Source organism: Lethenteron reissneri, chromosome 61 (genome assembly GCF_015708825.2).
Source record: "Lethenteron reissneri isolate LAM-NWPU_2019-01 chromosome 61, ASM1570882v1, whole genome shotgun sequence".
Lineage (NCBI taxonomy): Eukaryota > Metazoa > Chordata > Hyperoartia > Petromyzontiformes > Petromyzontidae > Lethenteron > Lethenteron reissneri.
Genome location: NC_083839.1, coordinates 9,164,746 through 9,181,209, shown reverse-complemented (window position 1 = coordinate 9,181,209; position 16,464 = coordinate 9,164,746). Strand labels below are relative to the sequence as shown.

The 16,464-nt window shown below is 49.6% G+C and overlaps 1 protein-coding gene across 2 annotated transcripts in view; it reads right to left on the bottom strand.

Moving 5' to 3' along the window:
- The window catches only part of MCMDC2 (minichromosome maintenance domain containing 2), a 36,223-nt gene extending 20,473 nt beyond the window's left edge, over nt 1-15,750 (bottom strand). For both annotated transcript variants that reach the window (XM_061576475.1, XM_061576476.1), the window contains exons 1-6: nt 15,620-15,750; nt 10,802-10,932; nt 9,920-9,979; nt 8,874-9,069; nt 7,480-7,602; nt 6,639-6,746 (exon numbers count right to left, since the gene is read on the bottom strand). In XM_061576475.1, the coding sequence (XP_061432459.1) occupies nt 6,639-6,746; nt 7,480-7,602; nt 8,874-9,069; nt 9,920-9,979; nt 10,802-10,932; nt 15,620-15,734 (733 nt within the window). In that variant the 5' untranslated portion in view covers nt 15,735-15,750. The remainder of the gene's footprint in view (nt 1-6,638; nt 6,747-7,479; nt 7,603-8,873; nt 9,070-9,919; nt 9,980-10,801; nt 10,933-15,619) is intronic.
- Between the last annotated feature and the right edge of the window lie 714 nt (nt 15,751-16,464).

Genomic DNA, 16,464 nt, shown 5'->3' with positions numbered 1-16,464 from the left:
CTTGCCGGGTGTCTGATGCGTACCGACTTGCCTGTCGTGGTTGTTCTTGACGCGGCGCCTCCTTGGCAGGGGCCTCCTGCTGGAGCGGCGGATGAGGGCGAGCCCAAAATTCTCTGGCGAAGTGCCCCCGACGACCACAGCGGAAGCACAACAGGTCGGGCCGTCGTCCGGCGCCCCCCCTGTCTTGGCGATCTCGCAACGGTGGCCCCGGCCCCAACTCCGCACCCCCGCGAGTAGGCATTTGGGTCGTGGCTGCCGTCAACTCCGCAGGCCACCTCTCATCCGGCACGTACACGGCCTTGGACGGGTCCCATCCCGTGGCACCACCCTCGATCTTGGGGCTCCCCATCCAGGCTGTGACTTGCTTCCACCAACGCAGGTTAAATTGCGCATCCAGGCACTTCGCCGCAATCCGGGAGGTCAGTTGTTCGTGGCCGCACACAGGCATGGGAATGCCCAAATCCCTGGACAACTCCAACATTTTTTCCTAAAATCAAAGGCTCTAGCAAGTCAGGCTCCATGTCCGGGTATGCGGCCATAGCCAATTCCAAGACGGCACCACGGTAAGCCACGGGAGATTCCTCCGGAGCCCGCTGCCGTTGAATAAACCTGCGATGAGCATCGTCGGGGGGCTCATACGCTTCCGCCATTTCTTCAAATACATCCTTCAGCGTATTCTTTCTTGCGGCTTTAATGGAACGGAAAAACCTGACCAATTCGTCATCCAGAAGTGTCGGAAGAACTTCTAGAGCCTCCGCATCCGTCCATTTTGCTGAGCGGACTGTGGCCTCAAAGCGGCAGGCGAACGCACTCCAGTCGCCACCAATGGAAAATTCCTTGAGCGTCGTCAGCCGATGGCTGCGGGTCCCCGAGTCGCCATAATCCGCCGACGGTGTTTGATGCGGTGGCGACACGATAGCATCTTCCCACATAGCCAAGATGGCGGCCTCCCGTGGAGACAAGATGGCGGCTTCCCGCGGTGACAAGATGGCGGCTTCCCGCGCTTCAGCCCCGGCCCCGCCCAAGATGGCGGCATCCTGCCACGTGGCGGAGAGGGCGGGAAGCGTCGTGTGGGCCCCAATGGCGGACGGCTCTCCGCTCGGGCGATGCGGTCTCGCCGCCGTCGTCACCAGGGCGCACAGTTGTGTCAGCGTGGCCCGCAGCAACTCAAGTTGAGCCGTCACGTGCCGCCAACCTTCCTCAGCGCCCACTGAAACAGACGGCCCCGCCGCGCCGACGATTTCTTGCACCCCCGGCGTGTCGCCCGTCTGTACTTCGCCCCCTCCTTCCATCGTCGGGAACGCCGCCTCAATCGGACGCTCGTCTTCGTCATCTGAGGATAGTGCAGGTACGTTCTTCTTCTTAAGATGCTTAGACATCTTGGTTCACTTCTGACACCAGTGTAATAAAGGACACTGTGACAGGTTGTCGCTCTCCGTTGTTCTTTATTGGGTTCTCTCTCGCACCCGCTGGTCCTCGCTCCGACCTTCGCCGTGCGCCCCGCGCACGCTCCGTGTGGCACCCTCTCCGTCCTTCTCCGTGCACACCGCGCACGCTCCGTGTGGCCATCGCCGCGCCGTCACCTCCGGCCTCTCCTTGTGCTCTCTCCTCACCCTGCTCTTGCTACACCGTCCTTCGGGTCCCCCACACCTGCTCCGGCCCTCTTCTCCCTTCCGTGCCCCTCGCACGCTCCGTGCCTGCGCACGCTAGACTCCAGGGCCCCTCGGCCCCGACCACGTGGCAATGGCGCCACTTCTCCTGTTCCCACCAGCGTGGCACCCCTCTGTGGTTCACTCTCTTCTCCCCCAGCTCCTCCTCCGTCTCTCTCTTATATCCCCCCCTCTCACGTGACCCAACTCCACCTCCTCTTCCTGCCCCGGTCTCCGCCCCCACTCATCCCGACGACCAGGCTCCGCCTCTCTAATACACCAGCCCGTGTGAGTGGTGCGGAGGCAGCGCCCACCCTGTCCTTGCTCGCATTACACCTCTATATCCTGAACATGTCGTGGCCCAAGCCTCCAACACCTAGTATTCATAGGCAGTCTCCCATAAAACCAGTCTCAACTTTGCATAGCTTCTAAAATGTAATAAGATCGGGTGCATTCAGGGTGATTGAGTCATAGGCGATATCACTGGGGCATTGTGACACAACTAGGGAAACCACATAAATAAACGTGGCTACAGCCTATTTTCTAATTTGGGCGATGATAACATGACACAGTGATCTACTCTTGTGCGTTATGCACAGTGTTGTTTGTGTTATTTGTAAGCCCTCAGCATGTCGAGATGTATAGTCTCAAAATAAATATTCTTGTTTCCACTATTCTAAGTTTCCAACAACAGGCAAACATGTGTAAAGGCACACACCCTTTGTGCATATTCAGCAACCATAAGTCATGCAAAGACCATCAGCAATAATGCTGATCTGGACTAACTTCATACCACCCATCCTTTCTCCCTCTCTCTGCCTGTGCCCATTACAGAAGCCCTCTCAAGTCTGCAGGGTCATTTTTTTTTGATCAGCTGGTGAAAAACATCAGCATAGTTGCTGAAGGTTTTTTGCATTGCTGATGTTTTTTTTGCATAATGCACAAAAGGCTGTGAGCTCTTTACACAATGTGGGTGTGTGTGTTACTGTTGTTTTAAGTCCGGCAAAACAACCTCCTACCTCCTTGCGGTGCCGGACGGGCAACACTGTCGTGGGCAGTGCTGTGGGGGGAGGGCCGTTGGCCTCTCCCCTCATGGCGTCTGTGACCACCACAGTGGCTAAACGGGGGCTCTGGACGGGTGCGAGGGGCTGGTAACCCCTCCACCTTCAATTAACCACCACTAAACTACGATATAAACAAAAAGCTGTAACAAATAAGCTTGTGCCGGAGGCCCCGGGGGGTCAGGCTTTTATGACGTCTCCTGGCCAAACCCTATATGGCGGAGCCAGCAGATTGAATCTTCACCCTCGGGGCTCCTCCAGAAACAACGAAAAACCATTGCGGATGGCCACGTGGAATGTTCGAACGCTCACTGCAGAGGAGAGGCTGCCACTCCTTTGTCGGGAGCTGGACCGGTACTGCCTGGATCTCTGTGGCATTCAGGAGGTCCGGTGGACCGGTTCTGGCTCCTGCCACCATGAGGGGTGGACAGTCCTCCACTCGGGGCAGGAGACTGCCAAACAACAGGGTGTGGCTCTTCTTCTGAACAAAAGAATGAAGGGGGCGTGGGAGCGTGGCGGTGAGGTGTGGGAAGCTGTAAGCCCCAGGCTACTTTGGGCTCGCCTTCCCATCAACCGGAGGCGAGGAGTGGTGGTCGTGGTTACTTATGCCCCCACCGAAGACGAACATCCGTGGAGGGATGCAGGCAAGGCCGATGAGTCAGATGCCTTCTATGACCTCCTGTCACAGGTGCTGGCTAAAGTGGCCACTCGGGACAGAGTCATCTTGTTGGGTGACTTTAATGCCCGAGTTGGTCATGATGCTGGCACCTGGTCTGGAGTGATTGGAAGGCATGGGCCAGATCAGCTCAATAACAACGGTAGGAGGCTGCTAGATTTTTGTGCAGCCCATGGGCTTGTAATTACCAACACGCTCTTCCGGCATCGGCGCATCCACACAACATCATGGATGCATGCCGGGTCCAAGCAAGAACATCTGCTGGACTGCATAGTGACAGATCAGCGGATGCGAGCCCATGTCCTTGACACCAGGACCTACCGTGGAGCTGATCTGCCCTCTGACCATCGACTTGTCATCTGTAAGATGTGCCTGCCATTCTTTCACTCCGGTGGTGGGTGTACACCCAGGACCCCATTCCAACCAAAAGTGGCCTGGTCTCAGTTAGCTGATAAAAGTTGCAAGCGAGAATTTCATCATCGCTTGCAGCTGGGGTTGGCATCGTCCCCCACTCCACCTGATGTCGAGGGTAAATGGGCGAGGTTTAAGACTGTGACTCATGCAGCTGCAATGGCTGCTTTGGGTATGCAGTCCAGACCTCCCCAGAAACCCTGGCTGACAGAGGAGGTGTTCAGGTTAATTGAGAAAAAGCGACAGGCCCACTCTCATCGGCTACAGCATACCACGTCGGAGAATGAGGAGGTTTACCGCAGCCTTCACTCGGAGGTTCGGAGAGCCGTAAGGCGCTGCAAGGATGGGTGGTGGTCACGGGTTGCTGAGGAGATGGAGTCTGCCTCAGTGGCCCGCGATCACAAATCACTATTTAACTCCATCAAAAAAGTAACCTGCAGCGCCACACCAATTACCATCATTAGGGGAAAAAACGGTGATCCAATCTCCGACCCCCAGGAACAGGTTTGCAGATTTGCTGAGCATTTCTGTGAGGTCCTGGGGGAAGGAAAAATCTCTCAGCCAGGAAAACATCATGGCACAAAGTGGGGATAACCCTGCTGAGGCTGCCGTGCCTCAAATATTGGAAGAGGTCACCCCCTGTGAGTGGCTAGCTGAGGTGCCATCTGTTGAGGAAGTACTTAAGGCGATCAGGAGTCTGAGACCAGGAAAGGCACCGGGCAGAGATGATCTCCCAAGCGAAATGCTGAGAGAGGGTGGCGTTTGTGCACAGACTGCCCTATATGACATCATAACAACAGTCTGGACCGCTGGACGGGTACCGCAGGATTGGAAGGATGCCCTGGTGGTCCCCCTCTTTAAGAAGGGGGACCGCACAGACTGTAACAACTACAGGGGCATCTCACTCCTCAGTGTGCCGGGAAAGGTCCTGGCAAGGATTATTCAACATCGCCTTGCTAGGCACGCTGAGGATAGACTTGCGGAACCCCAATACGGTTTCAGGAAAGGGCGGTCCTGCACAGATGCCATAGTTTCTGTCCGTCTGCTACAGCAGAGGTGTAGGGAATTCCAACAAGACCTACATCTCTGCTTTATTGACCTGGTCAAGGCCTATGATACCATCAATAGGCCTGGGCTCTGGGTTGTTCTTCGTGCTTTCGGAGTCCCTGACCCTCTGCTCATGATCATTAAGGACCTTCATGATGGTGAACGGGCCCGGGTAAAACTACGTGGCCGGGAGTCGGAGCCTTTCCCTGTACACCTTGGGGTGCGACAGGGATGTCCTCTGGCTCCCACATTATTTAATATCTATTTCGACTGCGTAGTTCGTGAAGCCTTCAATAGCTGTACCGGGGGAATTTCCATTTGGTACAGATATAATGGGAGGCTGATCGACGCCCGGGTGCGATCAAGGGATGGCTCCCTATTGGTCAACCACGTTATGTATGCCGATGATTTGGTAATAGCTGCTCATTCAGAAGAGGAGTTGGAGACGCTGCTGCTGAGACTGGAGCGTGCCACTAAGAGGTGGGGCCTTACCATCAGCCCCACCAAAACTAAGCACCTGCCTGGGTATTTTGTACCATCGGACACTCCACCCCCACAACTCCCAATCGGTGATGGGGAAGTTGTGGAGAGAGTGGAGAGTTTCCCATACCTGGGCAGTGTGCTTATGACCGGCTCCAGTTTAACAGCAGAGGTCTCACTCCGAATCAGTCGAGCGGCAATATCTTTTCATCGGTTGCGTAACGCTGTGTGGAAGCTACCTGGTCTGTCGCTCCGCACGAAGCTTCAGGTCTTCTCGGCCACGGTCATTCCCTCCCTTCTCTACGCTTGCGAAACGTGGACCCCCCTAATGGAGCATCTTCGCCGGTTGGAAACATTTAGGCTGGCCTGCCTACAATCCATCCTGGGTTTAACCAGGCTGGATTGTGTGAGGAGCTCACAAATCCTTGAAAGATCTGGGCAAAGTCCCATCGGGGAGCTCCTCCGGCAGGCAAGGCTGCGTTGGCTGGGTCATGTAGCCCGCATGCCCAGCCACCGCATGCCTAAACAGCTTTTGTTCGGCCGGATCGAGGGGGCTAAACGGGCGCGGCACGGGCTAAAGAGATGGAGTGATGTGGTACAGGAGGACGTGGAGCTGAGTGGACTTGCCGATGACTGGTACCAGCGGTGTCAAGATCGGCCTCAGTGGAGGAGGCTCGTGAAGGACGCTACTGGGCAGTTGGAGGCAGTCGCCCTACAACAACAACGGAGGGTGGAGGAGCGATGCTCACAACAACGAGCGGAGCGCCGGGTGGCTAAAGCACAGCAAGTTGGTACAGTAGGGGGCAAAGGTGGTGCATCAGCCAGTCATCTCGGTCATCTCGGTCAGTCGACCAGTGGCACCTGCTGGGTCTGCCCCGTGACCTCCTGCCAGCGGGCGTTCGACACGTCACGTGGCCTCAAGGTGCACTTGGCCTGGCACAAGCGTCGTGGTGACGTCACCGCCACTTAGTGGCGAATGGCGGTTGTTGTTGTTGTTGTTTTAAACGTAGGGTTTTCAGGCCTGCACTATTATTCTGTTTCAATGTGGGGTTTTTTTCCTCAGCACTTGCAGGTTTGATTAATATAAATGCAACCACTGTCTAACCATGCTCTTGAATGCCAACTTGGCTCTTGAACGATCATGAATTGTGCAAGCCTGGACAATGGCTCTATTGTCCACAAGAACTGAATATTTTCTCGGCGCGGCGCAGCTTGGATTCTGTTACATTATACCTGAGGGCGAAATGAAGTGGCGTGTGTGTATGCGTGCACGTGATTGTGATTTGGCTCGGCTGCAGAGCACCCCTGCCTCACCGCGCAGGAAGACGGTGAACGCTTGGTGTCGGACAGCACGGGCGCCTCGGGGAGCCCCGCGCAGCGTCGCCAGGGCTGCGGGATCTACCACCTCTACGAGCTGTTTGTCTGCCGGTTCACAAATCATGATCCACGATTCACTCGGACGCTGCCAACCGTTCTCCACATCACCGTGAAACGTCGTACTCAGTTTATAAATGTTCTGGCTTGGCTCTCCAACACACCAGTGTGCTGTACACTAGTGACGAATTGGCATGTTCTGTTTATGTGACAACCCTTACGAGTTGTCTGTGTCGGGTGGTGACGGGTTTTAATGACACATTTATAAATTTACGCAATCTAACCCAAAAACCTCTATTATGGATGATATTGGTCGCGAAAGCCTACGTGTTAAACACATTTTTTTCCATATAATTTTTTCTCAACACTGAATTTGGCGAAATTACAGTTCTGAAAATTAAATATTTCGGTGCGATTGTCACACAACAGACGTGTCTCAAAGTAAGGTAAGCGAGAAGGTGTGCGTTGTCTAAAAATAATTTGAAGGGAGCTCAAAAATAGCGTCGTAAAAATCATGTTTCTGCAGGGCACACGGGTCTGCATGGGCAGGACCGCCCAGAGGTTCCTGGATGCCCACGGCCTCTTTACTCATATGAGACAGCAGATAGTTGTGGGGTCCTCTTTTGCGTGAAGTCTTTGGGCATATTGCCTCTTTTGCCCGCTGTCTGGGCAGTTCTTATTTGCAAAAGCTCTCAGCGGATTTCTTCACCTTGTGACGTAACACAAGGTGATAAAAATCCGAAATAATGGAACTCGATAAAAGGATAGCAACAGCACAGACCTCCTATGGTCCTGCACTTGACATCTTCGTCCATGCTGGCACCACACAGGGAGCACGTGAAGTTGCTTCGCATGGTTGAGGCTTCGTTGGCGCCATGGGAGTGGATGCGGATGTGACGATAGCCTTTGACAATTGGGTACAAGATAACTTTAACACCGTTTAATTACAGTAGCTTAGCAGAGGGCCTTAAGACCACAGTACTGAGCAGCCAGCAGCAAAAAGAGCTAAAGTATAACAGGTAGGAGTTTATAATCTTATAGAATCAAGTAATTATATATCCGATTAGCACGTTTGGCTGCGTACAGTGCGAAAGAGGTTCAACATACATACATATAATGACATTAAACTGCATACATCGATGGTGTAATTGAGGTTTCCCTCTATGACTCTTGTTCTTTGGGTTCAAGAATAATAATAAAACGCACTTGAGGAAGCAAAGAGAGGGAACCTTAACCATCCTCCGCTCAGGGCTCAAGAACCCAGCATTGAGTGTGGAGTAATAAGGTGAAGACGGGCTGTGAGATTGGATGGGATAAAGCTTAAACCATGAACCTGCTCTTGGGCAGGAAATTTGAGAAATTTAAGTTTTGATAACAGCAGTCAGAGTCAATATTTTAAAATATATCAGTTATTATTTATACTGACCACTGTAGTTAAAACACCCCCTATGACTCACCTGGTATGGTTAGGCCTTCATCTAGCAGTAGATTGAAAAAAGGGCTTTGAACTATTATCGAACTCTAAAGGTTTGTTTCAGGAGGGCCTCATCTTGGATGCCTGCTTGAATCTCATTGTGGGAACGAGCCTCGGGCTGTTTGGGATTAACCATGATCTCCACTGAGCCACCCAACCTTGTACAGCCCTTCTGTCAGTCCACTGATGGATAAAGTTCCCCACACCACGCCATGCGGGGCATAGGGGGACATCTGACCATACAGAAACTATATATGCCAGTGTGTGCTGGTGAAGGTGGGGAGCATAGACGTGTGTAGTTTGACCTTCCACCACCCGACATAGCCAAATAAATAAAATTGCCATGTACAGTAAAAGTGTTTAATGGGCCAATTATTATCGGTTCCAATTCACCAGTAAGTTGAAATATTATTTTCAAAAACAAATTTAGCAATTTCTAGCCCAAACATCAACTATGAATCATAACATTAGCTGCAAATGGCTGCATGTTATTACAGCGCAATTTTACCCTTGCTACCAACAATGTAGCCCCACATTAGCATTTAACACCTGTATTCTGCATGGCCATCGGCCCTACAAGCACTATTCGGGCTCAAAACCTGCTTAGCTTCTCAGATCTGGCAAGACGGGGCAGTCTGGCTTGTTTGGTCATAGACCACCAGTAATGAGGGACTGCAAATGCGAGCGCAAGACGCCATCACCTGAGGCTGCTGGGCACATCCTCTCGGAGCACAGGAAGCGTGCACTCTGAGTGTACTGCGTGACGGTCGTGACGGAGACCACCACTCCCTCCACGGAGAAGAAGCGCGGAGGCAGGAGACCGCGGGGGAAAGTGGCGGCGCTGAGAGTGTATGCCGGCAGCTGGGGCACGTGGCTGAGCCTCTGCACAATCAGGATCTTCCACCAAGAAAAATGAGGCGAGACAAAGGGTTGAACAAACCCAGACTCCACTCGGTGCTTGCCAAACGTCGGCAGCCTGACAGAAAAGCGTGGAACACGACTGGACTAGGAATGTCACTCACTGCTACCATACAACACGATAACCCAGTGTTAGCTGCGGTGGTGGAAGCATTGGTTCTGAGTAGGGGAGTTTAACAGCTGGCTTTGTGGGGTGACAAAAGCATCGGTATCAACCCCCAACCCGCCGAGCCACCTTTCATCGCCTCTTGATAACATAAAGTAGGTGGCGGACAGGAATGTTTGCTCAAGCCATTTCAAAAATAACTCTACATCAATGGGCCTTGCATTAACTGTATTTCAAGTGGTTGTAATTATTCAAAAGTGCTTTTAAAAAGATCACATGAGGGAAACGCAGTTCATTCTTAACTTTTGTGAAAATGCAATGGGTGCCAGGCCGGTGAAATGATTGGCGGTGCAGTCCCACGTGTGAAGGAGGGCCACAATATTCTATAAAATCCCGACGAAATAGAAAGCTGTCTTGAGAACACATGTGCGGGTTCCACAAAGACTGCTCCCAGCTGCATACATAAGGGCAATGAGCTGTAAATAATTATATTTTGTTTTAAGAAGTCACATGCTACCATGCCTTCTTTATTTATCCCATGTTGACATTGCATTGCATCATTTCACATTGCAGCAAAAGTTATTTTAAACATGAGAAACCGTGACAGATATGAGTTTTGTGCTAAAACACGTGGAAGATATTAAGATCTAAGCATTGCTTTATGAAAAAAGTCTTAGGCATAACAATTGTATAAATCTTCAAAAAATGAATGTTATTACAAACCTGGCTTTCACATTCTATGGATTCCATCAAAGAGAGGGCTTTTATGGCTAAAAAGACGACCTGTGAGCACATGGAAAACATACGTAAAACCACGCGTTACAGAAGTATGCTAAAACATTTCCGTCGTTTTCAGTCCCCCATGTGAATTTCTCTTGACTGGTACCCAAACAACATACAAAAGCAATATACCATAAAGAAACATACGTAAAGCAATACAAATGTTCCCAAAGCAGAAACATTATAATCATTCATACTCTTAGGTTTTTTTCGGTAAAGTCACGTAGGTAAAAAAATAATAAAATAAAAATTAATAAAAGTTATAATAAAAATTACATAATACGGCGTTATTTATTATTTTATTTTTATTATTACTTTTATTAATTTTAATTTTATAATTTTTTTACCTACGTGACTTTACCGGAAAAAAAACCTAAGAGTATGAATCCTTGCAGTCACGAAAGCTTCAAATCTAGAATTATAATCATTGTTATTACCTGCAATATATATGAATCAGAAACATGGATATTGATTAAATAAAATGAAATATTTAACACTGAAAAGTGCCCAAACCATTGGAGAGACACATGCTTGGAATGACACTGAGAGAGGCAGAAAGAGGAACACACGGATTAGAGAACTACACAAGTTAGAGGCATCACATTGACTGGTAATAAGAGTAAACAGGACAGGTCGCTCAATGGAATGATGGCCGGTGATCGGGAACAATGATGTTGTGGCAGCCACAGAAATGGAGCGGTGAAATATACTCGTGTGCAGTTGCTAAATGCAATGTTGCATCGGTGGAACGTGAGACATGGCGACGGATTGGGGAGGCCTTCATCCAACAGTGGATTGATAATGGCTGATGATGATGGTGCCCACCTTCCGAAAAAGGTACATTGCTTGTATTGGCCGATTCAACACCATATTCCCAAGCCTTGCATCAAACTCTGTCAGGTGGCACGGGTTAATCTTCAAGACGAAGCGAAAGACTGCAGCAGACTGCACCGTCTCTGTTGTGCAAATGCAATGGAACACGCAGCGGCTACTTTAGACAGGATACAGAAGAGACAAGGAGCACACGCTGTCTACTTTCAACATTCATACAATCACTGTAGAGATGATCCCTTGACTACAACGTTGATAACATATGTGCAACATTGAAGAGTGAAACACTTCTGGAATGTATATTAGAACATGATTTTGTGTGCTAAAATGGTCTTCACCTGCCCTTGATTGTACTTCATACTTGAAAAACTTTGGACCCACATAGTGTAGGTATATCTGAGTTGCTGGAAAGACAGCGTTTGAGCTGTATTATCTTTGCCATTTCTAAGACACAGAATTCAAAACGTGGAATTTCCCATTGGAAACATGCAATTAGTTAAAATTTGAACATAATTGTACGTAAGAAAGTGCATACAACTTGTAACTATGTGAATTTATTTTGAGCGGGTGTCATGTATTTAGAAGTCTAGTTATGTATTACAAATGTATACGTTTAGTGTTGAAGAAAATGTACATGTAACTTTTTTGCACCGTGAAATATATTTATCCATTTAAATTAGTCCCTAATATAACTTTAGTCGTTTAACTGTAAACATTTAATTTTAATAAGGTTGCTGAATAATTTGTAATCATATCTTATTTGGTCGTTGCAAATTTACTTTTCACCATGTACACGTGTGTATGCTGCTTCCACCTCTGGAGTTAAATTATGCTGCACTATAAAACACAAAAATCTCACTGCCTCTTGGGAGTCTTTTAGGAGGGTCCTGTGTTGGGGTGTTTGGTCAATTCCATATTTATTGATTGGCACTCCTTAAATTATATAACATTTTCCAGATCAGTTAAACTGAAATGAGACGTAACTTATGACTTGGAGACGGTATTGTGCACTCAGTGGACACAATCATTTCGTTTATAAGAGTGGCGCACTGAACCCCTTTCCAGCAGTGCCACCTATTGGTGAATTTACGACTGGCCCATGCATGAATAATGAGCCACACTATAGTTTATAGCATGCACACCCCCAAATATATAAACGAAAACGCCCATTGCCCGCACTTTTGTAACAACTAAGAGGAGTCACGCTGCAAATTAATCGGACATCTAATTGTCCGTGTTTATCTGCGGGTTTGTTGCGTACAAAGTCGTGTTCTGGAAAAAGTGCTGAATATATTTTAAATGCGAGAATGTTTTCCCCTTGTTTCTGGCAACAAAACAGGTGTTAAGATGTTAAAATACCAAACTTAAACCTTTTAGAAGGAATCATGTCTGCATTAACCACAATACTTGTAAGTCAGAATGCAAACAAACAACGTACTCTGATAATATATGCATTGTCTTTGAAACTGATTGGTCTACACCAGCTTTCTTTTGAGCCTAGTCTCAAAACGGTGTTAGACCAGAGGACGCCAAAAGGTCCTCTGGTCTAGCGTCCTCTGGTCTAACACCGTTTTGAGACTAGGCTCAAAAGAAAGCTGTCTGGTGTGGACCAATCAGTATCAAATACAATGCATATATTTTCAGAGTATGTTTTTTTGTTTGCATTCTGACCACAGGTATTGTGGTTAATGCAGACATAAATCCTTGTAAAAGGTTTCAGTTTGGTGTTTTAACAACTTAACACCTGTTTTTTTGCCAGAAAAAAGGGGAAAACCTATTCTCATATTTTGGTACTGGCAAAGGTCCCATATTTTAAATGCTTATTTTACCCAGATAAGAGGACTCACTCGGAACATTCCTTCATCCATGCTTAGCCACATTTCACAGATTAAGGTATTTTGTACCCCGCACCTCCGATTAGCACGGTTGGCTACGTGCGGTGCAAAATAAGTTAAAGATACATTGTACTAAGGTGAGTATAACATGACCTGCCAAGTGCCCCCCCAGTGGTAGAAATTCTACACTCCCATGGTTGGGACGTGCGCCACGGTGGCAAAATGTTAACTTCCTCGCCTGAGTGAGTCCGATCCCGACCATGACACCCTCCACGTTTAGAATCAACATGCATTCAGAGTAATTGGCTGCAATACATTTCTACATAAACCAACTTCATTGGGCTCTAATTTGTGGCCAGGTAACTTAAGAAAAATAGCTATACAAGTATAGCACAGTGGGCCTTACCTGGTAAAAAAATAAAGTTAATTTAAGGACAACAGCTTGACTGCCCATCAAGTGGTGCAGCTTCACCAGGCGCTACTCATTTCACCATCCATAGAGGGACCCTAGTGAACGAAGATTGTGGGGCTAAGCTAATCCTAGCCACGATTATAACACCGAGCGTGGTGGCGAACGCCTCAAAGCCCAGCAGCGCTTGGTTATAAGAGATCTGTGGACATTCCTACAGCAATTGGACTGTGCTATGTGTAGCAGATTAAATACTGCTCAGCAAATGGGTTGTGAACGCAACCGTCGGACCTTTGAGTGTTACCTCAGGGTACAAATGTGCCCAATTGGGATTACACAAAGCAGGAGCAGTCATCGCCCCCTTTCTGCCAGACCAATGACCCAAGTCGCTCTTGCAAATGAACTGAATCCAGGTCTCTTGAGCCCTCGCATGCGTGGAGAGCTGTCTCCAGGTACGGCTGCTTTGCTTACACATAACCCCTCATTCATGGGATTTGGCCAAACAACCTATTGCAGCAACCTCCCATTGCGGGATCCATTGAGCCTTGAGACTCAATGAGGGTTTTGCAGATTAATAAATGACGTTAATCCATTGCAGCCATTGGGGTACTAAACATCAATAGCGTGATGAATATACATCGTAAGGCATGTTCGGTGTGCTACATTTACTAGACCGTTGATACATGGATTTCTTCGGTTACACCAAGAATCCATTAGAATCGCCTCGGCAACATTGCCACTGCTCAACACGCGTCTTCCTACATTCACTCTTGCAGCAATTCTCCTGAGGGATCCATGCAAACATCCAATGAACAATTCCCATTCCAGTAGAGTGTTAATCACGCAAGCTCCATGGCCACATTTGGTCAACCCACTGCACAGTGCGAGGTGGAGCGGGTGACTTGACCATACTTCACCACGCTGGTCAGTGCGGGGTTGGTGAATGTTGGTGAATGTTGGGGAGCGGTAGTCGCTCGCTGCCCTGCAAACTTGGCGACCCGAGTTCGATTCCCGCTCACGGCCTACACCGGTGACGATTATCTGAATCGGTCCTGGGCCTCCCCTAGGTCGACTCAGCCTCAAACAAGTACCTGGTGCGGTGTAAACATCGCCAATAGGGTGCTGGTCACCCACCAACCCCCCTCGTGTGTTGTGCCGGCCTTCACATGTGCTGCTCGCTAACACCACTTGCCCCAACAGTCTGTGGAGGCTACATGGGGGATCTTTGTCTTTGTAGTTGCTACTCGCTAACACCACTTGCCCCAACAGTCTGTGGAGGCTACACGGGGGGTCTTTGTAGGTGCTGCTCGCTAACACCACTTGCCCCAACAGTCTGTGGAGGCTACACGGGGGATCTTTGTAGTTGCTACTCGCTAACACCACTTGCCCCAACAGTCTGTGGAGGCTACACGGGGGATCTTTGTCTTTGTAGGTGCTACTCGCTAACACCACTTGCCCCAACAGTCTGTGGAGGCTACACGGGGGGTCTTTGTAGGTGCTGCTCGCTAACACCACTTGCCCCAACAGTCTGTGGAGGCTACACGGGGGATCTTTGTCTTTGTAGTTGCTACTCGCTAACACCACTTGCCCCAACAGTCTGTGGAGGCTACACGGGTGATCTATGTCTTTGTAGGTGCTACTCGCTAACACCACTTGCCCCAACAGTCTGTGGAGGCTACACGGGGGATCTTTGTCTTTGTAGGTACTACTCGCTAACACCACTTGCCCCAACAGTCTGTGGAGGCTACACGGGGGGTCTTTGTAGGTGCTGCTCGCTAACACCACTTGCCCCAACAGTCTGTGGAGGCTACACGGGGGATCTTTGTCTTTGTAGTTGCTACTCGCTAACACCACTTGCCCCAACAGTCTGTGGAGGCTACACGGGTGATCTATGTCTTTGTAGGTGCTACTCGCTAACACCACTTGCCCCAACAGTCTGTGGAGGCTACACGGGTGATCTATGTCTTTGTAGGTGCTACTCGCTAACACCACTTGCCCCAACAGTCTGTGGAGGCTACACGGGGGATCTTTGTCTTTGTAGTTGCTACTCGCTAACACCACTTGCCCCAACAGTCTGTGGAGGCTACACGGGTGATCTATGTCTTTGTAGGTGCTACTCGCTAACACCACTTGCCCCAACAGTCTGTGGAGGCTACACGGGTGATCTATGTCTTTGTAGGTGCTACTCGCTAACACCACTTGCCCCAACAGTCTGTGGAGGCTACACGGGGGGTCTTTGTAGGTGCTGCTCGCTAACACCACTTGCCCCAACAGTCTGTGGAGGCTACACGGGGGATCTTTGTCTTTGTAGTTGCTACTCGCTAACACCACTTACCCCAACAGTCTGTGGAGGCTACACGGGTGATCTATGTCTTTGTAGGTGCTACTCGCTAACACCACTTGCCCCAACAGTCTGTGGAGGCTACACGGGGGATCTTTGGTGAATGCTGGGAGCCAACAGCAATGCAAGTGGTCACAGCACTGCCCCCCTCCCCTCTGCCGGCATTCACAGCGCGATGGCTGTGAATGGCTGTGAATGCCGCTTCGCGGTGCGGTGCGGGGCAGCACCGCGGCGAGCGCGGCGGGAAGCGGCGATGAGGGACGCGAGGCCGCCGCCGCGGTCCAGGAATCCGAGCGCCGCCTCCCGCAGAGACCACTGCAGCTCCGCCTCCCCTGCCGCCATGGGAGCCGTGGTGACGTCGCCGCGGCGTGCGTGATGACGTCACCGCGGCGTGCGTGATGACGTCACCGAGGCGTGCGCGATGACGTATTTCAAAACACTGGCTGTATCTACCAATGGGAAGCCGGCATCTTCCACCACTCGGCGCTCCACCAATGGGAGGCTTCCTGCATTTTACAAACGCCCACACGTGACCGTCACCGCGTATTGGTGAGTATAAGGGTTGTTATTCTTGTTTTTTTCGGTAAAGTCACGTAGAAGGGAAGTAATAAAACAATAAAAATATAACAATACAATTCTCACGACGTTTCGATTGCAACACAAGCAATCACCATCAATCGAAACGTGAGAATTGTATTGTTTTATTTTATGATTTCCCTTCTACGTGACTTTACCGAAATAACCAATAATATGAATCCCTGCAGTCACGAAAGCTTTAAATCGAAATTTATTTGGGTTGTGTTGAGAGTGGCCAACAGAGTCGGGTCAGAGCACACGCTGGAGAAACCAGGAAAGAGATAATAGTTTAGAGAAAGGGACTGAGCCAATGGGGAAGATTATCTCATCTGGAGGAAGAGCTGCCCTCTAAATTGTATATCCAGGGTTTTCTTGCTTTATGTGGATTCGGATTGTGCGACTTCACGTATATTCAGCAAATCTATTTCTATGCAAAATTCGAATTGAATTAACTCATGTGGCTATGTGGTCGGACGTGTGTCAACATTGTGTGTAC